The following is a 23,159-nucleotide window of genomic DNA, read 5'->3' as shown; positions in this document are numbered from 1 at the left end:
ATAGATAGATAGATAGAAGACAGATACATCAGTTGAAACTGATGAATGTCCCATAAAATAAAAGTTTGTGATTAAATTTGGGGAAACTTCTTCTTTTCCCTTCGGCTTTTCCCTTGAGGGGTCGCCACAGCGAATCAGTTCCCTCCATCTAACCCTGTCTTCTGCATCCTCTTCTCTCACACCAACTACCTTCATGTCCTCTTTCACTACATCCATAAACCTCCTCTTTGGTCTTCCTCTAGGCCTCCTGCCTGGCAGTTCAAAACTCGACATCCTTCTACCAATATATTCACTATCTCTCCTCTGGACATGTCCAAACCATCTCAGTCTGGCTTCTCTGACTTCATCTCCAAAACCTCTAACATGTACTGTTCTCCGATGTACTCATGCGTGATCCTATCCTTCCTGGTCACTCCCGAAAGAGAACTTCAGCATCTTCATCTCTGCTACGTATCTTTCTCCTGTCTTTTCATCCTAGGCGGAGGAAAGACAGGAGAGTGATGTTTGGTCTCTAGACCAAATCAATAGACTTCCATCCCTATCCTTAATCACCCTAACCTGCTGCACGTCCTTCCCATCTCTGTCTCTCTGTCTTGCCAACCTGTATAGATCAGTCTCTCCCTCCTTACTGTCCAACCTAGGATACAAGTCATCATAAGCTTTTTGTTTGTCCTTTGCTACCTCTACCTTCACCTTACGCTGCATCTCCCTGTACTCCTGTCTACTCTCCTCAGTCCTCTCAGTGTCCCACTTCCTCTTAGCTAACCTCTCTCTGTATACACTCCTGTACCTCCTCATTCCACCACCAAGTCTCCTTATCTACTTTCCTTCCAGATGACACACCAAGTACTCTCCTACCTGTCTTCCTGATCACATTAGCTGTAGTTGTCCAGTCATCTGGGAGCAACTCCTGACCACCCAGAGCCTGTCTTAACTCCTTCCTAAAAGTCATGCAACACTCTTCCTTTTTCAGCCTCCTTTTTCGTCCTCTGCTCTGCCTTTGCACTCTTCATCTTCCTCACCACCAGAGTCATCCTACACAGCGCCATCCTATGCTGTTTGGCTACACTCTCGCCTATCACTACTTTTCAGTAACTGATCTCCTTCAGATTACACCTTCTACAGTCTTATAGGTCACGCTATGTTCCTGCCTCTTCTGGAAGGAAGTATTCACCTTAGCACTATATTTCCATCCTTTTGGCAAAGTCAACCACCATCTGTCCTTCTGCATTCCTCTCTTGGATACCAAACCTGTCCATCACCTCATCATCACCTCTGTTTCCCACACCAACATGTCCATTGAAGTCCACACCAATGACAACTATCTAACTTCTAGGTGTGCTCTGCAACACCTCATCAAAGTCAAACCAGAATTTCTTCTTCTCCAGCTCACATTCTACCTGTGGAACTTACCCACTAACAACATTGAACATCACACGTTCGATTTCTAGTTTCAGACTCATCATTCTATCTGACACTCTTTTCTCCTCCAGGACATTCCTAAAAAATCCCTCCTTCAAGATAACTCCTACTCCATTTCTCTTCCTATCTACACCATGATAAAACAACTTGAACCCTGCACCTAAACTTCTAACTTTGCTACCTTTCCACCTGGTCTCTTGGACACACAATATGTCTATTTTCCTCCTCTGCATCATGTCAACCAACTCTCTACCTTTTCCTGCCATAGTTCCAACATTCAACGTCCCTAATCTTAGTCCTATACTCTTGGTGTTCCTCTTCTCTCTCTTCCTACAAACATACTTTCCTCCTCTCCTTCTTCGACCAACAGTAGTCTGATTTCCAACGGCGCCATGTAGGTGAACAGCACCGATGGCGGTTGTTGTTTACCCGGGCCTCGACTGATTTGATATGGAAGTCATAGATTTAATTTGCATGTTTGATTTGGCAAAAGTTATACGTAGGATACCCTTCCTGACACAACCCTCTGTATTTATCCGGGCTTGGGACCGTCACAATAAGACACTGGCAATGCCCTCTTGCGGCTACATTGTGATTTAATTTCGGGAAACATTTCTGGTTATTTATTAATTAGATAATTTCTCTGAGTGAAAGCTTTCCCACCTATTTTTCTTTTCTTTCTTTTTAAAAAAACAAAACGATAAACTCATTAGTTTTTGTTGTTGAATCTAATTGACAAAAAAAATAATGTTTGAAGAACTTGGCGATCTAATTGAGAAATGTAAAGAGGAGCCCCTAGGACTAACCCCTCATTTACAGTTAGTTATTTTTATTATTTATTTAAGTAATTGTTTCCTTTTGTATGTATGCTTTTGTATGTATACAAATACAAGGCATATTTGTCTAAAAAATATTAATGGGAGTCCATCTTCAGAGAAAAAACAGATTGTGATCTGTAAGCTGACCACAAAGATATTTTAGTTCTGCAAATATACCAAGTTTTAACTGCCTCTTGTCTCGCAATGCCACAGACAGAATTAAGTATTTTGAAAATTGCATTACAAGAGAAATGGATATTGATAGGAAGATAATTTTATCTGTGCCTTTTGTGATCCACAATATAATTTTTGGGTCTTGCCATTGAAATTTTCAGTTTTTTTTCTTCTTTTACATTGCTGTAGTGAATATATGATGTTCATAATACCATATTTTAAGATTTCTGTTGTCATCACAAATGTTTTATGCCAGTATTGTTAAGTGGGATGTTGGTGTCCCCAACAAGTGGTGCAAATCGTTTCATGTTGCAATATGAATTTAAGTTAAAGAAAAACAAAAAACATTAGTAATGAATTATGACAAAGATATCACCTAGAATAGTGTAATTGTTTCCAAAGACGTTTCTGGTTTACCCTCTTCCCTGAATCAGAAATTAATAAATGCCTTAGGAACGCTTTTTTCCTGTTCAGTCTTTAGTGTAGTCTGAATAGTGGTCAAAAATCATTATGCAATACTGTAAAACGATCAATATTATGTTATATCAGCTGTTGGGTATCTTTGACAATAAGTAAAACAGTCATGATCTCACAAGCACCAGCAGGTAAACTATGACTTTGAAGCCTCTGAGGTTGAGGCTTTCTTAGTGGCTGTTTGGTGTTAGTCGTTGCAACAGGTTTTCCATTTATAATATACTTTATTAAAGTAGCACAGAAAAACCCACTACCAACTAAAAAAAACAAGCAAACCCAAACTATCAACTAAAAAAACATCCTAAACTATCAACTGTTTATAGAATTGATGAGTCAATGAGATCAATTTGATAAAGGCAAATAAATTAATTAACCATAGCAGTACAAACCCACTGACAGCAGCAAGGGTGTCAGTTCAATGTAATTTATCACTCCCACTACATTATTTGTCAAACAAAAGTTAATTGTCACCCTGTTGAATGCAATGTCATTTCCAAACTCTTTGAAAGAGTTAATTTAATATTCTTTATTGCTCTTAAAACATGATTTAACTTAGTACACACACAGGAGACCACAATGACAACAACATCATTGACAGTAAATAAACACAGGAATGAACTGGTGCAAATAAGGAAATAATGGATTAAGCCATGATGGAATGAAAAACAGACAAATCCACAGTTTAACCAAGCAACTGAACAATGACAACCACAGAAAATGTTTATCATAAGTTAAAATGTTCAATGCTGAAAAGAGAACATTATCTTAGTTCTTTATAAAAATAAACATGTCCCATGCTTTATACTTGTAGCGTACCCTTTAAAATATATGTTTTGCTATTAGTCTCTATGTTACATTACTACTATAAATAATTACCTCGAAGACATGTCTTATCTCTTGCTTTTTACAAAATAGTGATTTTTCTGATAAATCTTAATGTTACAAGTAATGCTTTAAAAGTGTTCCTTATCTTCACAAATATTTATATTATTTACATTTATGGTGTAGAATAATACATACTGAATATAATTTGCAAACGTTAATATACTGCCACCGTGGTCTTTATTTTTCCCTTGGCCTTCTCTTTTAGATCAGTAAAATAATCTTTACAAACATCATCACCTTCAATGGTCAAAGTAGTTTCCCCTGAAAGATCAGCGCATAAGGGAAAACATGCAGTACAGTGAAAGAGAGAACACTGCATACATGGATATGGAAAATGCCACATCAACAACAAAGGACAAACCTTTCAAAAAGAGTCATGAGGACATTGTCTCAAAGTAATAAACTGAGTTTACCAAAACTGAGAGCTTTGATATTAAATGTCAAACTCAGTGTAACAGGAAAAGTGAGCTATATTGTTGATTTTTATAAACAGTCATGTTGTTCCACAAAGACATTAATTTGTAATAATAAAAGATGAAAATATAAAAAAAGAAAAAGAAATACATAGCTGAGTGAAATCTAAATAAGTACCCAGAAATATCAGTATTATATATTATATATTACACATTGAGTATGCTGTAGTATATAGACTATCAAAGATTTGACAGCATTGTGTGTATCATATGAAACATTTTCAAGTTAATTTATCACAGTATATTAATGTATCTTGAGTCAGTAGATGTTTCCTAAATAAAATGATAGTACAATAATCTATCCCACAGTATCGACCACAATAATAAACAGCATTTCTTATCTCTATTGTTGTAACAATCCATCTGTCCCTATTATTTTGACTTCACAGTACAGTACTTTCTTTTAACAGTATGTCTAATATACATATTAGCCAGCACAACAATTAAACCTTTGTGATTTATTTACAACAATAACAAGAGGGTGAGACACAGAGAAGATTTAAGACAGGAAATAGATGTGAGTTTTATTAAAATACATAGAAAACTACTTTGTGTGTTTTTATATTTGCTAGATTTCAGTATGTGTAACATAACATAGAAACCAAATTTGGAGTGCATCTGAAAACCTGAATAAAAAGAGATGATTCTTTGAAATTTGTCAGCTTTTGCTTTGGGGAGATAATGGATGTGAAATCATTTATGTGAACTTGAGAATTACTTGGCAGCAGAGAGAATACAACACAAAATCAAACATTAGAAAATACAGAATTTCATAGTTAATTTCAGAAGTTGTGCAAAATTTGAATGATAAACTTACTCAGTTGCAAGTGGGTGGCTCTATGTGAGACAAGTGAGATGCAAGTAAGCCAGTACAGTGAAAGTACAGTGTGGATATTCCTTCTGTCTAACTGAGTGGGGTAAACATGTTCATTACTGTTAAGTAGATAAGACTATAACTTGAATCTCTGCTACATTGTCTGCCCTGAACAGGTGTGTACTGTACCTGTACTGTTGTAGTGAAAGAATGGGGCTCCATCACTCACTATTAATGTAACATATCACACTTTTGGCGGTGTTAATTTTTCAATACTCTCCTACAGTTTCAATCTTGCATCAATATGTCATAGTCAGTATTGATAACAGAGATTTACATTTGGCATTAAAACAGAAAACTCAACAAACACACATCACCATCTAATCAACCAATGCTTTTGACTGTGTAATTAACAGATTATGCTACTTGACAAGATCTTTAAAACATTTATGTCCAGAGCATACATTTATTTCTGATGATTTATTATCATCTTTATAGTTCTATTATCTCAATACATTCCAAATATATTTTTCACTTTTTTCTTCACAAAACTTTATATTTTCTAAGTCGATACAACTCAAATATTTATTACATAGAAAATATACTATAATGTATTATAATGGGTATAATGTATTCTGTGGGTATTGAATGAGGTGACTAGCCCTGTATCACCCAGTCTGTTATAGGGTTCTTATTCCATTGTGCATCAGTTTAGCATATCTTTATATCTCAAAACAAGATCCATGAGGCTACCACAGGGCCTGTAAAGATGGAATGGAACAACTGTTTTGCAAATTGTATTGACGATGATTATTGTATCATTTGCAAAAGTGGCAAACGATAAACAAATAATACATTTGTGGGCTGTTTCGTTATATCCCTGCCAGATTTTCTCTTACTGGGCAGGCAGAGTCTTGATGGGTCTAGTAAGTGAGCACATGTTATTGGTGTTGGAGGAAACTTGAGGGCTTACTGTCTTTGTTGGTAAACTGCTTGAGTGTCCCATCGATTCTTCTGCTGCACGTAAAAGCAAAGTGTAGTTGATAGCTACCTCCTCAACTTTTTTTAACAGCTGCAACCTTTGGGTTTCTGAACGAACCCCTCTGACCAATTTGATGAAGGTCTGAGTTAGTTCACATAACACTTGAAAGCTGGCTGTGACAACAGCAAGCATACGTGTTGGACTTTTTTCAACACTTGCCACTCTCCGACAAGATGCTCTGAATTCCTTGAATCGCACTGCCAGCTCCTGTTTGTACTCTGCAATCTGTGAGGGCTGAAGACGAGCCTCCCCCTCAGCTTGTGGGCTGTTGGCACACTGACGCAGGATAGCTAATAACTCATTAGCATCCAACTGGGCATTTAGGAAACCATCAGGCAAGCTGAAACTTTTATCCTGTAGAGCCTGAACCCGTGCCAGACTTCCTTCCAGGGTACCACACGCTCTTAGGTCAATCTGCTGTGTTCCTGGCTCCTCCTCCTCCTCCACCTCTTCCTCCCCACTGCAGTCCTCTGCATTAAGGACCTGGAGTGTTTTGCTTACTACAGGAAAGGTATGTGAGTCCAGTTCCATCCCTGGAAGGACCTGGAGCGGTATAGAGTATGAAAGCTCATCTTTTTCACTGTTTTCATCTGTTTCCTCACACTTCCTGTAGCAGAAACAGAATGAGCAGCATTTGTCTTTGTCATCACTGTCTTCACTGTTCAAGGTCAGCTGCATGTCACTATTTCCATCCTTATTTTCACGCAGTAGATCATCTCCCTGAATGAAAAACACACCCTTTTTCCCTTTTACCTCTACCTGATGAGACTGAGTGTGAACTGGCTCAATTGGGGTGGGGAGCCTCAGTCCTGTGGCCCTTACTCTCTCCATCTCTTTCTCTAGACTCTTGGCTTTGGGCTTTACCTCAGCATACACAGGCGTGCTGGTGCTATTATCCAGCTCCCCAATGCTGTAACGTCTCTGTAGCTTTGTGTATTGTGGACCTCCGAGGCAATCTGTTTGAGAGGTACAGGTAGGCAAGCAGGAACCCCGCTCTCCCCTTGGCTCTCTTGACTCTAGGCTGGTAGAACGTATTCGTGTAGTCTTGATCTCTAAGGTCTGAGGTCTTCTTGTTGCACCTTGGGTGTGAGGGACTTTGGAAACTGTTGGAGGGGTCTTTGAGACAGTTCTCTCTCTGCCTCTGTGTTGTGTCTCTGTTGTGGAGCCAACTGGTGTATCAGGTAGTCTTATGCCTCTGCACATTCGCTTACAATCACAGCTGCGTCGCTGCTCCCTGGAGATACCTGGTGCCTTTTGGACAGGGCTGGTGCGGAGCTGACAAGCACAGGGAGTGCCTGAGGGCACAGGTGAGGATCCCTGGGGCAAATATTCCCCCTGGGCTGACTTGGGTTTCAACAGCTCTTCTAAGAACTCTAGCTCATACTGACGGACTTTCTGCAACTGGGCCCTTCTCTCATCTGTTTCTCTCCTCATTCTCGCTGGGAATGTGGCTGAAAGAAGGTTTCTAAAGCTCAAGAAAGGAGCACTGCGCTGTGACTTCCCCTTGCTAATCCCTTGCTTCTTTGATTCTCTAGCTGGGAGAGTGGAGACCTTGTCAACAGTAAGGCTAGGTGTTGTTGGATCATCTAAAATAGGTAAAGATTTTATGGGACATTTCTGTGATTCAAGGGAAGATTTTCCTTGAGCAACCTCAGCCTTGCTTTCAGCCGTTTCTTTTCTCTCTGCCTTTGAAGGCAAACAAGGTGAGTACTTTTTTTGTATTGTAGGGCTGGGTTTTACCAAACTAGAATCTGCTCCTACTCTCACTGAATTTTCCTTGCTACTAGCCAACTGGAGGCCTTTGGCCTGAAGTCGTTCATCATCTGTTGGTGAGGAGGATTGAAACACCACCACCTTTTGAACCTGTGGATCTTTTAGTCTTACTTGAGGAACAGGTTCCTGTTGCATTGGACATGTGCAGAAGAGGTCATCAACTGGCAAAATTTCTACTGAGCTTGAAGGCTTCATGGTCTCACTAGAGGCAGTTTTGGCATCTTGGCACATGTTAGTGGGAGAAATCTTGGCAGAGGAAGTTCTGTCCCCAGACAGAAGAATTGGTAAGGCTTTGACGCTAGTGTCTGTATTAAGAGGTGATGCTGTCTTCCCCTTTATACAATCAGAAAGATTCTGGTTTGTCTCTCGAGAAGAATTTGATAATTTTGGATCCTTATTGACATGAGCTGTCAGTGAAGCATCAGACACTTTAAGTTCTTCATGTGATTTCAAAGTAGTATCAAGAATGTTTGCTTTGGTGGACTCAGAATTTGGTTCCATTTCTGCTTTATTTTCAGTCTGAGTAGATCCTTGATTGCCTACCTGCTCTGTCACAACACTGAGCACTGCAGAGTCTTGACTTGGACTGATTTTAAAGGGTACAGTTTTGCTAAGGATTACTTGCTTGGGTGGACAGCCAGCACGAATCTGACCCACGGAGAAGGCTCCAGTCCCAATGGTCTTTGCAGTACAGCCAGGGATTGCCAGGGGAAAGTCACGACGGCAAATAATACGGTCCTTGTTGATATGGTGAGCCAACAGGTAAGCCTGGTTCTGGTTCTGCTTCATAGCCGACACCATCTCAGAAACATCTGTCAATTCAGAGGAGTTCGTCTCATGGCCTGAGTCCAGTGATGATTCGGGTGTAATGGCTGCTAAGACAATTAGACCTGAGGAGCAGAACACAACATACTGTTATAATCAAAAAGCAACAACAACAAAAATGATACACATATTCAATTTTTTGTTTATGTTTTACAGTTACAGAAAAATATACAGTTGGGTTTACTCAATTTGAACACAAAAGATAGTAAATGATAATTCTAGAACAACTAATTTATTGATTATATTAGTATGTCAGGATAAGATTTATCACCCTTTTAGAGATGGAAACCTTGAAGTGAGAAATGTGAAAAAACTAGAAAAATCCTGTTCTGTAAAAAAATATATGCTGCTCTCATTTATCACTTTGTCATTTTTTATGCGTTTAGGACACAATGATCCATATTAATCATCTACCTTTTGATTTCATATAAATTTATGCAAAAACCCATGGTCGGAAATATTTTCAGTTTAAATACAATTTTAATTTATTCTGGGTTGATTCTATTTCTACTGGTAATTATCATGTGGTTTGTGTTGCTTTTATGCTCATTATATTTAATTACTGCCCTGAAAGGATTACAGGAGGTTCTTGGTTCTATTTTACTTTGTCAGTAACACAAAACAGTGTACTTTAAATGTGTAACATCATATTGATCGACAAAAGTTTAATGTAACTGGATAATTAGAATTCTGTGAATTAGATGTGGGCCGTGTTTTGACTGAGGTTGTGGACCTGCAGTCTGAGTTGGCTGTTGTGGGTGATGGGGGTAGTCCTCAGACGCTGCCAAAGCCTCTAATGCCTGCAAGGTAGACACCAGAGCATCATCAAGTTCCTGGGCATGATCTCGGACTGTTCTTGTAGTAACATTATCAATAAGGGTCACAGGCACATCTTCCTTGGCTTGGGCCACTTTTCCGGTTCCAATGCCTGGGCTGGCATTGGCACAAGTCTTTCTCCCTCTCTTGGTGTCATCCTCGTCTGAACTGTTGTCCCTGAATCCAGGTGGTGGGGCAGCAATAGCAGGTGGTGGTGGCTGCAGTTTTTCTACTCCACCATCTGCTTCATCCTCCTCTTCATTCCCTGGGGGTGCTAGGGCCATGAGGTCAACAGCACCACCATCGCGAGATGCACAAGCACTGGAGCAGTATTTCCCTGAGCTCCCACTACTGCTCACTGTTGTTTTAAGACCCTCTGCCCTGTGTCTGGCTTTGCAGGAGTCACAGAAATATCTGGGAGCTTTCTGAGATTGACTCAATGTTTGGGCTCGGTTTCGGAATCCTGCATTCTCCACTTCTAGACTGTCAATAACACCAGGTATTTCCTCCGTACTCTGCTGGATTGGGTCTGATTTGGTGCGGGGCCGCCCAGGGGATTCTTGTGAAATAAAATTCTCATTAATGTCAAGTTCAGCTTCAGCACATGTTTGGAGTTCTAGAGAGTGTTGCTGTTCTCGAAGGTGGATATGACATAGTCCAAGATGCTGAGGCTCTGCTGGAACTAAGGCCCTTGCAGACCCTGACTCTCTGTGTGAACTCTCTCTTTCGTCCCCGCGCCGCCCTCCACTTGACAAGCCGGTTGCCCCAGAACGTGGATGGGCATGGTGGGAGCTTCTGTAATCTGAGGATAGAATTGTCAGAGCAGTGGAAAGTTGGGGTGTTAAAAACTGGTGGGGAGAAAGAAGATCCTCATTGGAAAGCAGAGGCAACAGCTGGTGGTCACATGGGGATTGTTTGTTACTGTAGTGATGGATGTTGAAAGTTGAAGTTTGTTTAAGGTTGGAGGTTTTTTTTCTGGTGGAATGTGATGGTATGATGATCCTTCTCTTATGTGGACTACAGGTTGAGACAGCAAATGGCAAAGGATGTGTTCATGTCGGAACAATAAATGTTTATGATTACAGCAAAAATAACAATTTATTATATGGAGAACCGCATTCTCATGAGTCACGATTGAGATGAGAGGAGGGACAGCAGGAAGCGTCATGGGACTGTAGTTCCAAGATAACCTGGTTACTACAGGTAATGAAGAAGCAGTTGAAAGATCATATAGACAGAATATATAATATCTTAAAATATTACTTGAAATTCAATGTCTAACAGGATGCTAAAAGGTAGTCACTTACACTGGCTTAAGTTAACAATGTTTTCTTCCCTGAACTCATATAATACATACTACTTATTCGAGCATTTGTTCTCCCTTTATTCAAGAATGTGAACATACCTGCCTTGGTCAGGTGAGACTGACCAGAGGTTCGGAAGTAGATGGTCCGTTTCGGGTCAACAAACAGCTTGTAGTAGCCAGCAATGAGGCATGCAAAGTCACTGGCATCTGGCCATTCCATGAGGAGGACCAAGGGCTGCGGTGGGTGGTAGTAAGGGGAATTAGGAGACAGGGGACAGGCAATAAGGATTGGCTGCTTAATTTACTTTGACCTGATATGACAAAATTTTAAAGGAAATCAACTGTGAACATCTTCAGAGACTGTGTATTATTACCTTTGCCTCATGTATTGATACTTCCACCCGAGCCACCCCTTGGCTCTCTCTGTAGAGCTGTATTTTGGCAACCCTACTGAACTCAGCCAGAACTGTTGTAAGGTTGTTTTTCAGGTCAATCACGTGACTAATGCCATGTCGAGGACCAACCAGAAGTGTTGTAGCTGATTGTTTCTCCTCCTGTAGAATTTACAAGAGATTTACAACTACAGTATTGTAACATCACGTTTTAGAATTCACATTTTTGATGATCTGAAAATGAATAAATTAATGCTTTGACAAAGCATGCCATGTAAACTAAAAATTACAAAGCACATACATGTAGATACAAAGTCGGCAAAAGAAAACCGACTTTGGGAGTTTAAGGCATTGCATGGGTGGTTTGGGAAGTTCAAAAGGAGGACTGGAATTCACTCTGTTGTTCGGCATGGTGAGGCAAGTAGCGCATGAACCAAAGACGGCAGTTTAAAGGTAAATGACCATCATTTTTAGTCTTTACTCTATTCTTTGTTTTTTACATTATGCACATCTCTCATTTATTGTGTAATAATCTAATTGTAACATGTATTTGTTACATGTTTTGATGCATTTTTATGCTTTATAAAACATTTATGTCTGAATTTTGGGGGGCTTGGAACGGATTAGGGCATTTGCATGGAAAACGCGTCTCTACTCACAAATTTTTATACCAACCAATTAATTTCGTAAGTAGAGGTACCACTGTGTGTGTGTGTGTGTGTGTGTGTGTGTGTATCTATATACTGTATATATATATATATATATATATATATATATATATATATATATATATATATATATATATATATATATATATATATATATATATATATATATATATATATATATATACACACACACACACACACAGTATATATAAATTGTATTCAATATGTTAAGGACTACCTTAACACACACACACATGCACACGCACACACATGTATGTATATGTATATGTTAAGGTAGTCCTTAAGGTTGTCCATAACATACTGAATACAATTAGTTCCAAAAGGCTGTTTGTAAGTTGAATTTTTTGCAAGTCGTTTGAAGTCATTCAAATGCCATTACTACTCTAAATACAGAAGTATTATTCCCTAAGACTTATCAGCAAACAATAACAGGACATAACAACAACACAGAATAATATAAAATACAGGTACAGGTCATTTCAAGTTTAGTCGTATGTATTATGTATTTATAGTTTGAATATCTACCGTTAATTGTCATCTGTAATACACGTGACTGCTTGGGAAATCAGATTAGTTGAAGGTATGATTTCAAACATTCAGAAGCCAAAAAACCACATCAATTCTTGACCTGTTGTTTTTAAGTGCATCCATCAGCTGACGATGTTGACGATCCACTGTAAGGTACTGTAGCATGTAGCTTACCTTTAGAGCAAAGTAAGAGGAAGGGGAAGGCAGAGCTGTCTCAGAAACATCTTCACTACCACTATCTCCAATTTATGATGCATTTTAAATAATATTTGGTTGATAAGAATCTATTTTAATCTTACAAACAATTCAATTGTAATTCTTAACATTTTACATATAGACATTTTTGTTTTCAACTGCTTCTTCCACATTGCGGGTTGCGGGGCTGCTACAGGCTAATTATATGTTTTTATTCTTATTTATTAGTGATTTTACAATTAGTGGCCGACAAACTTAAAGTGAAGAAAAATGATGTAAACTTGATTTTTTAATGTATTTTTTTTAAACTGATGTAATGATAATTTTAAATTATGTAACTCGAAACGACTTAAGTCGAGTTATACTTGTGTGTGTTGGTGTGTGTGTGTGTGTGTGTGTGTGTGTGTGTGTGTGTGTGTGTGTGTGTGTGTGTGTGTGTGTGTGTGTCTGTGTCTGTGTGTCTGTGTGTCTGTGTGTCTGTGTGTGTCTGTAGAATTGATTAAAACTGTATATCACAAATGTTGAACTATCTTGCAGACAAGCAAAGAGACAAGACAATTCATGGTTGATGACAGAACATATTGCCAACTGTTGTTGTTGGAGGTTATGCCCTGGAACAAATAACAAAGTAAAAGAAATGAAAATAAATTCTGGTGCTTAAAAATTCAAAATGTATTACCAGTCCAACAGTGTGAAACAGTTTGCCACCAAAAGGTGGGAGGTCATTGAGTACACGCATGTATTGCAGCTTTCCTTGGAGAGCAGGGACCTGTCAGCACAGTGATAAAGAAGAAATGCTCATCCCTGCTCATCTTTGAAGCAACAACCGTTCCAGTACCTGTTAAAAACTCTGGGGGACACTGTTGAGCCACAGACGTTCACCACAAACTCTTACGCAACAGTTGAAGATAATGAGATGAAGGACTTGCCCTGTGATTAAGGACTGGTTATTAAACAAACATAATCACAGAATACAATTAATTAACATCTCTAAAATTGCAAGCAATTGTTGAGATTTAAATGTTAATAGTAATCAAGCATATAATCAAAGGTTGTGAAGCAATAAACAAAAAAAAATATTCCAATAAAATGGGAAATAGGTATCAGAAGGTTTTGGGTGGAGAAACCTTGTTGCCCGAAGGTGGTTGATGCTGGTATGTCTTCAGCAGCTGAGACAAGCTCTTGCACACATTCTTCTCCTTGACTGTAGGGAGCAGAGTGAGGGGGAGGAAAGGCTCCAGTCCCCACTCTTTCCTACAGTTGAAAGCAAATGGAAAGATTGCAGAGGCAGACACAAAAGAGAAGACCAATGGTGGAGTGGTTAATCAGAGTCCAGGGAAGATGAGCTGAGCTTACATCTTCCAGCCACCCTGAGTCTATTACAAGCACAGTAGGTCTGTTCTGCTTCTGTGATTGTAATGGCAGAAGTTAATTACTTGCTGGGTCTAGGTTTTTCAGAATAAATGAGAAAACTGAGGGAGAGATGTAATTTCACAAAACAATGGATTTTTCAGTCTCCTAACAGCCTTGTAAAAATGATCCTTGATTAATTTGAGTTTTAAATACTATTGGGATTAATTGTTGGACTCACTGGTGTGCTGCACAGAATTGTTAATGAGGTTAAAAAAAATAAAAGAAACTCCAACAATTATCAATAATTGTCTTTAATTTTTCACAAGTTCACTTGGAAGCTAATTTAGTTTGTGGACTTACTCGACATGTTTGAGAGAAATCTTCTGATTGGGCCGTGCAGAGGACACAGTGATGTAGATATGGAGAGCAGCCAATCGCAAAGTGATGTCAGATTTCCAGTCCGTTCCAAACCGCTCCTTGATGACGTCATTGCGACTCTGTAAGGGCATGAAATATGTTGGGAACAGCTAGAAAGCCCCAAAACACAGAAGACTGCTGGACTTGTGTAGTTCATGTGCCTTTAGTTAGTTAGTTAGTTAGTTAGTTAATTAGTTAGTTAGTTAGTTAGTTAGTTATTCATTTATTTCAGGCAAGGCAAGGAAAAACAAAACAAAAAACAACAACAAACAAAATAATTTAATAAGCAAATAATAAGCAAAGATCATAACTCAACAATACAATTCTGCCTGAAAGGGAGTGGGAAGAAGAAAAATCATGTAATCCCACCCCAGTTCCTGATTCAGAGATCAACACACTGGGCTTCACTGCTACTTCGAAGATTCAAGGATAACCACACAATAATTGCATCATGATGGCGTCACCATGGGCAACAATGAAATTATCACATTGCAATTCCAATTCCACACAACAATGTAAGGAAGGCACGATATACCAACAATGGTAATGTACAATATACCACCAATGATAATGGACAAATGCCAACAACAGTAATTAACAAATACCAACGATCAAGAAACACTGAGCACATGTTAACAAACAGAACAGCAGTTTGAGTTAACGACCATCATCTCTATATTTTGACCAGAGACGGTCAGAAAAAGGCGAATAAAGCTTCTAATCTCTGGCTTTCTGCACTCTAGGTGAGACAAGTCTCCAGCAGTGCTTTGTGACTGAATAACATCCCTATATGTCCCACTTTAATCCATCATTTCACCTGTATATAGAGGTACTCAAATGCAGCAGGGTCCCTTCTGAGCAAGTCTGCAGGGTCCTTGGGGAAGAAGCATATGCGGAACAGACACTTCATCCCTTGAAAATACGTTCTATGGACCACCTGCAGGAACATGACAATATGAGGTATATTTAAGAGCCTTGGCATTAGTCCCAAATGTCACATTGTAATATTCCAGAGTAGTCTGCAAGGACGCAACAAGGAATATGTTCAAGTATATGTGGACAGATTTGGTTTGTTCAAATGAAATGGACCCTGATCCAAAATCACTGTTTAAGGGATCATATTGTCTGACTTATTGTTGAAATATAAGTAGGTAGGTAGGTAAATAGGCAGTTAAAACATGTTTTGACACAATATGGGTTATTTTTTCTATGATAGGTTCCTCACATGTGTCAGAGGCTGGTTGTCCTGCAGCAGATGCAGCTTCTGATTCTGATCCAGACCACTTGCCTCCAGCACCAATGCAAAGTGTTCAATGTAGCGCAGTGAGAGGCGGTCCTGCAAGGAGGAGATCACATCCTGGAAGACGGCATATTACACAGATTAGAGACTAAAACAAGTTTCATTTGAACATTATATAACACAAAAGCTATACTGTATAATAGTTGTATGGAGGCTTTTCTAACATAATATTCGTTCTGTGTTTGTACAGGATCTTATGTTTCTCATTTTGCACAAAGAAGAGTTTACATGGGTGTTTTTTATTCTGCAGAACTTAAGTGGATCTACTTCAATAAATAATTTGTTCATGCTGGTTTCAGATTCAGGCAAAACTTTTGCTCTTGTGCCAGGTATCACGGTATCGAAGAAGGATGTTGACCTTTCCAAATTTCCTTTTTCTAAATCATTGTCCAAGAGGAAATGAAGTTATTCCTGTGGGATTTTCTTTTACCTGTTTTCAGTATTCTTTTTCCTATTAACATATTACAGGTCTGGGCATTAAAATGTTTTCTATTTTGACATTCTAATCTACTTTATGTCTTATTATAATGGAGACTCATTAAAAACTACATAATAAGTGTGTCTCCATAACTAATTTCATTTAACACTTGTTGGTGTAACCTTAGAAGCAGCCTCCTAAGCAATTCTAACGGTATCATCCTGAGTGGTTTGCATTAAACAATGCTTGGGAGGCCAAACGATTAAGGACCCACAAAGGGCTATAGATTCTTTAGTTGACAGCAGGATGGGTATATATCTTGGTGTCTTATCGTACTATTGATTTAATCTGTGTTATGGTTTTATTGATCTGGAGCTTCTTATAATGCTGAAATTCCATTTAATTAAACTGACAGAACAAGCTTCACACATCTCTCCTTTAGGGTTACGCCAGTATTCTCTTGCTTCTTTTGCAGTCCTTTCATAAGCAGAGGAGAGATTTGTGAAATATGATAGAGTCCATTTAATGAGTCTGTTCGGAGATGTCAGAGTCATTACAGAGGTTGATTCTGAGAAAGACACGGCCTCTTTTAGATGAAATTCACTTGTTGCTTTAGGGCCATTAACCACATTACTGAAATTTCAATCTCCAGACCTTCATAGGCTGAAGAAATAAAATTGAAAATGTTATGCCTTTTATTTATTTTCTCAAAGCAATTACTCATTAGATATTAACTTGGAAATATGGCTGCCACGTTAATTTATGGTGAAAGTGCCAAAGGAGTGAATGAAAAACCTTGATATTTAGTCATTCATACAATTATGTGGTTGAGTTACATTGATAATTACTTTTTGGACAAAAATTATGTAAAACTTATTAAATATTCCTATAAATATGAATATATCACACTCTTGTTCAATCGCTGTGTGATTTATTGCATAATGTTTAACCTGTCATAAATAGTTCATTTATAAATCATTTTGGGGCAGAGCATAAAGCTCTCAATACAGTCCCAATACGGTATCATTTAGTAAAGCTTTATGACAGCAGACATACTGTATAGTTAACAGAATTTTCACACTATAAGGTGCACTGAACAAGGCACACCATCAATGAACGGTCCATTTAAAAACCTTTTTCATATATAAGGCTCACTGGATTATAAGGCGCATTGTTGGTTTTTGAGAAAATTAAATGCTTTTAGGTGCGCCTTATTGTGCGGAAATTACTGTACTCATTCAGCAGATAAGAAGCAAAGCTGTCATTGATTCTGGTCACCTGATGAACATTAAGTTAATCTGCTGGACACTTCTTACATTCACAAACTAGTAAATAATTCTGTCTACTGGCAACCTGGTGATGTGATGATAGAGTTAGCTATAAAAGACTGAAAAATACACAAACAATAACAGGTACGTCAGTGATAAAATGTTTAATGTAACTGGGGAAATATGATCTGCTTTTTCACATATATTGTAATTTCATCCATCACTAATATGAGATTACAGTATAGCTGCTTTAAACAGAAGTTACAGTCAGGTGGGAATGGCTTTAGTGAATACATACCCTAACAGTGGTACGGCTATCAAAAGTAAAGGACTTAATCTGTCCATTCTCCAAGAACACCTTCAACACATTTGGTATGAGTAGCAATGAGTCGTCTTTGATCATTGTCTGAAAGAGATGGAGGGAGAAAACAGCTTTGGTTTAGTGAATGGAAATAAGGTTGGTTTGATTATGTGCCAGAGGTAATCAAACACAACCAGCTGTAATGGTAGGCCGGCGCTTTGTTGTCATGACAAAACTGAAACTAAGTGAATAGAAAGCAGTTTTGCAGTAGGAGTGTTACGAGACAAAGACGCCTTTTATGAACAATGAAGACATACCCATGAGTGGAAACAAACAACCCCCACATAACCAGTAGAAACACCCAGTAACACAGGACAAATAGGTGGCTTTACTCACTCAACCTCTCGGCCAAACAACTGCATAGAGAGCTAACCTAAAATCCGATAGTATCAGGATTCAATAATCTTTATATTTTGCAATCAACAACTAATACTTCATGATCTTCCACAAAAGTAGCATCTGTTGCTACTTTAACTGAACTCTGGAGAGTCCAAGTAGAAGTGAAACTTCTCAGATGCCAATGCGATAATCAAACTGATCCCCGGATTGCTTCAGGATCAACCCAGGATCAGGTTGATTATTTCATTTATCCACACAATACGTACGCTATACAAAAGAGCCTGGATTGTGGGATTGAAATAATTCACACCAGAGTTTAGTCAGGCCTGATTCAAGGTTATTGCTTTTACTCCGTGCAGTCGTGAGAAGAAAGCCTGATTTGCAATTCATTTTGCTCTCATTAGTATGTGAAGTGACGGACATTCCCACCTACCTGCTCCTGTCTCTATATTTAATCTGACTGAGGTCTTTTTAAGCAAATAACTCCAAAGTTCTTTTTTTATCAAATGATATCTAATATAATAAGATAGATCTAAAGGTTTTAATGTGACGTGATGCAGTAGGAACCAGTTTTGCAATCTAACTTATATGCACCATAATTGTGGGTAAAACATAACCACTCATTTTCTGACTGTTGATTAGGTTTGCGTGAGAGCAGTCAGCAGACATTACTCACGCCAGTAAAGGGATGTGGCTTTATTGCAACAAAATATGTCAGAAAATCCATTTATTTGAAATGGAGAGCTGTGTCCACAGCAGATGCCCGGGAGTCTGTTTTTTCTTCTTTCTTTTTTTGAGATTTAAGCCTTCAGAAGGCTCGACAAGCTGTTTTTCTGTGCAGATTGGAAACAAAAAAGTCTGAGTTATGTGTGAACAGATCTTGTGATACATTAAAGTCAGGGTAGCCTGATGTAGAGGAGTCCCAATCAAGGTGCCGCATTTCATTAAAAGGGTTCTTGATAGCGAGACTGATTCGGAGCCAAGTCACCTCATGTGCAGGAAAGCGTTTGAAGGAGCACATCAGATCACAACCCAACAGCTTTATATCCTTCCTCCTCTTCTTTCAGCGAACACCAAGCTAGGTGGGCAACAGGGATAAACCTCCTGATGATCGATATCTGTCACCTGATCTCTTGAGACAGAGATTTAGAAAATCGATGATCAGAAATCATGGCACCCCCTACTATGTCCTGCATTGAAAGACGCCATGTGTTCTGTAGCCTGAGCTTGAATCAATTTGAGTCAGTCTGAGAAAGAGGAGGGAGGATAGGTTCATTCAGAGAGGAGATTTGACAATGGTATTGCTGTAGCCAATAATGGAACCAATGGCCTTTGCTGGTTTGTGATATCCCTCGTAATTTAACTCTATTAAATAAGATTTATGGGTTAACATGATGTTGATAATGAGCGTGTTAACTGCAAACCTAACGCTCTGATCTGGCTTCATACAAAGGTTATCAGAGACCTAGGGTCTTTGTGATGAGCGTTCCTATTTTTCTACCCTTTACCCATTAATCTCAGGTGAATGGAAAACAGCATGATGAAACGGGGAACTGCATTTCAATGTTTGATTCCTTATTGATTTCTTGATACTTCTAATCTTCATGCTAATTTCCCTTGTATTTCTCAATGAACCACCCCCGCACTAAAAATGTAATTAAAATACTGTCACCTTGTTGTAATCTTCCTCACCTCCTAGTAATTAATCTGTGATCATGCTCACAGATACAGTATATTATTTCACATTTAGGCTCAATTTCACAACATGTAATAGTGTATCTGAGGTGTTATCTCTAGCTCGTAGGTAGCAGCAGTAGCTCAGTCTGCTGGTACTGGTCTTGGGAACCAGATGGTGGTGAATTCAAGACCAGTGTGAGGAATGCCATGGAGAGTCGACCAGCAGCTGTTGAAGCGCCCTTGAGCAATGCAAATCCCTAACTGCTCCCAGGGAACTACCCATCACTCTACCATCTCTCTGGTCAATGGTAGAGTGATTCGCGATTAACGAATTCTGCGATGGAGCGACAAACCATCTTATTATTTACGGTAATTTAAACGTTCATGACCCTCGCCATACTGATATTGAACCAACTTCTATCTGTACCTTTTCCAAAACTCTTATCAACTGTTTATTTAAAGAACTTTTGTGTCTTGGACGGAAGTCCAAGACTGACGGAATCGAGCGCACTTCCGGATGCCGTCAGCCAATAGCATGCGTGCATATATATATATATATATATATATATATATATATATATATATGCACGCACGCATTTTATATATATATATATACATATATATATATATATATATATTCATACAGTATATATACATACAGTATATATATATATATGTATATATATATATATGAAAAAAGTGAGGTATTGATAAGTAAAATACAATAATCTTCAACAGATGGTGGGCAAGAAACTTGAGTTGTGATATCTCTGCCTATTGCAACGAGGTAAGATTGGACACACACATGTTACAAGCTTTCTGAATGAAACTCTGGTTGCTCCTGAGAGACTTCAAGTCAGTTAGAAAATCAATTTATTCAAGGCCAAGCCACTGGACCCAAGGCACATCCAGAGTAGAGAAGCCCAGACTGCAATAACAGGATGGAAAGATGATTTTCAAAGCCTTATGCTATTGCTGATGAAAAGCATATTATGGTGGGAGTGGGAGGGTCAGGATAACAGCATGTGTTTGTATGCACACATCACACACAGACATGAATAGTTCAACTCACTGAGTCTGGGTCACTGATGGACACTTGCTCTGAAAAGCGCACTTTAGGCGGGTTTGTTCGCAGGCGGGCCTTCTTGGCTGCACTTATGAAGGCAGACTTAGGTGACTGGGGATTAGAAGAGAGAATGAGCTTGAATGAAGAGATTTGAATTTTTTTCAAAAGCCCCTGCGACTGTCAGACCTAAACAGACATGTATTTGGGAGAGCGCTATAATTCTGCTGCAATGTGACAGCGTGAAAAACTTCGTTGAAAGTTTTAACATCTTCAAACCGTTGCGCTTGTTTTTCTAGCACAATAAATATTGCACTGGGCTTAAAGACTAGACATACAGTAGGTCAACCCTTGAAGAGCAGCTGCACAGCTGATGAATATTGCATTTTCATATTAGTGTTTCATCTTTTAAAAACATTCAGTTAATAAATACTATACATATTTTTTTCCTACATGGATTGATGCAGATAAAACATCTTAACAATAATGTCTCAGAGAGATGCTGCTTCATGGAGCAGAAAAACAGAAACATTATTAGCCATGGTGATGAATACTAATTTGTACTTGGTTATGCACTGTTGTTATATGTTTCTATAAAGGAGATGGACAGAGAGTGTCTTGTTATAGTACCTGATGGGGCTGCAGCACAGTCAGAACAATAGTATCTTTGCAGTTTCTGTGGAAAGACAACAGGGAGGGCAGCGGTTAGTTAAAGCCACATAGAGCTTCTCAGGGTTTAAATCTATTTCCTTGTCCTTCAGCTGCAAAAGGACTCACTGTTGATGAAACACATCACCAATTAGTTTGTTCCTTTTGATTTATCCTCTTTTCCCATGTCCTCTTTACTTCCATTTGCCCATGTTGCTGGTCCCCCTGGCCCTCTTCCTTCCTCCCTCCCTCCCACCCACCCTCCCTCCTGGGACAGTAAAGGATGTTACCTTACAAGGTCTATGACTCTCTCTCGAGGCACGTCGCTCACCGTCTCCTTGTTAATGGCCAAAATCTGGTCTCCAGGGAGAAGCTTGCCAAAGGAGGGGCCGTCTGCAGGAATGATGGGACACAGTCAGCATACAGTCACATCCATAGTCAGGAGGAAACTTCCATTTGCATCATCAAAGAATTTACTTAAAGTACCATCAGTCTCCCTGTATGCCCTGTCTTTCTTACACACACACACACACACACACACACACACACACACACACACACACACACACACACACACACACACACACACACACACACACACACACACACACACACACACACACACACACACACACACACACACACACACACACACACACACACACACACACACACACACACACACACACACACACACACACACACACACACACACACACACACACACACACACACACACACACACACACACACACACACACACACACACACACACACACACACACACACACACACACACACACACACACTAACCAGCAGAGACGGAGCGTACAATGACAGGCCTCTGGCTGCCTGCAATGAATCCGAAGCCTTGAGTTGGATGGCGTTGGATGGTGACCTGACGAGCTGAGACAGGACTTAGGGCACCATAGTCCATACCATCCTGGCTCTCCTGTAACATTTCAAAGCTGCAGACAACAAAAAAGTTTTATGAAGTTATTTAACCAAAAGTATGAATGATATCCACACCTATTTTCAAAATATCATCCTGTCTAGCTGATTTGGAGCACCGTGTACCTGTCACATGTGTTCTTGTGTCCATCCTGGACCTTGGCCATACCCTGGGAGTAGGGAGCAGCATGGGATGGGGTTGCACTGCTAATGCTGCTCTCTGTATGACAATCATTCACCTGGACAAAAGGAGTTGGAAGAAAGCACAAACATATATATATATACATACATATAACCTGGGTTTGAAATTTCAACTTGTTTGCTCACAGCTGGAAATGTATGTGTCAGAGTGAAAATATTCTGGGATGGAAGGCAAATTGTTGCTGTTTCGTTGCTTGAATCATCTGCCATTGGACACATGCCATTAAAAAACTGCAATTATTGTGGATCTACGACCATTGACACACAGAATATGCAAAACACTAAGGTCTCTGAATCTGCTCGTCTTTCCAAATGTAGACCAAACAACTTGTGAGCCTCACAAGCTTTTTTTTTTTTGTACAGATGGCTGTGTGGGAGGCAGTGAATGCTAGTTAACTGAGGAACTGTGTGTGTCAGTGTGTACGTGACACACAGGCTTCTACATTTGTTGCAGCGGAATGAGTGACGGAAAAATGGATGGAAACATTTGTGAGATGGGAAGAGAACCAGATATTGATGCTCATGTTTGTAAACTAG

At 39.2% G+C, this 23,159-nt stretch overlaps 1 protein-coding gene across 1 annotated transcript in view; it reads right to left on the bottom strand.

Annotated features, from left to right (window-relative positions):
* Positions 1-5,955: 5,955 nt before the first annotated feature.
* frmpd3 (FERM and PDZ domain containing 3) overlaps positions 5,956-23,159 on the bottom strand; it is a 42,534-nt gene continuing 25,330 nt past the window's right edge. The window contains exons 2-16 of the mRNA XM_068325945.1: positions 22,548-22,660; positions 22,284-22,438; positions 21,761-21,863; positions 21,453-21,498; positions 20,832-20,936; positions 17,681-17,788; positions 15,622-15,753; positions 15,214-15,333; positions 14,340-14,476; positions 13,754-13,880; positions 13,306-13,395; positions 11,197-11,376; positions 10,922-11,057; positions 9,434-10,318; positions 5,956-8,765 (exon numbers count right to left, since the gene is read on the bottom strand). Coding sequence (XP_068182046.1) covers positions 5,956-8,765; positions 9,434-10,318; positions 10,922-11,057; positions 11,197-11,376; positions 13,306-13,395; positions 13,754-13,880; positions 14,340-14,476; positions 15,214-15,333; positions 15,622-15,753; positions 17,681-17,788; positions 20,832-20,936; positions 21,453-21,498; positions 21,761-21,863; positions 22,284-22,438; positions 22,548-22,588 — 5,175 coding nt within the window. The 5' untranslated portion in view covers positions 22,589-22,660. The remainder of the gene's footprint in view (positions 8,766-9,433; positions 10,319-10,921; positions 11,058-11,196; positions 11,377-13,305; positions 13,396-13,753; positions 13,881-14,339; positions 14,477-15,213; positions 15,334-15,621; positions 15,754-17,680; positions 17,789-20,831; positions 20,937-21,452; positions 21,499-21,760; positions 21,864-22,283; positions 22,439-22,547; positions 22,661-23,159) is intronic.

The sequence above is a fragment of the Antennarius striatus genome, chromosome 10 (genome assembly GCF_040054535.1).
Source record: "Antennarius striatus isolate MH-2024 chromosome 10, ASM4005453v1, whole genome shotgun sequence".
Classification (NCBI taxonomy): domain Eukaryota; kingdom Metazoa; phylum Chordata; class Actinopteri; order Lophiiformes; family Antennariidae; genus Antennarius; species Antennarius striatus.
This window is presented reverse-complemented; position numbering and strand designations above follow the sequence as displayed.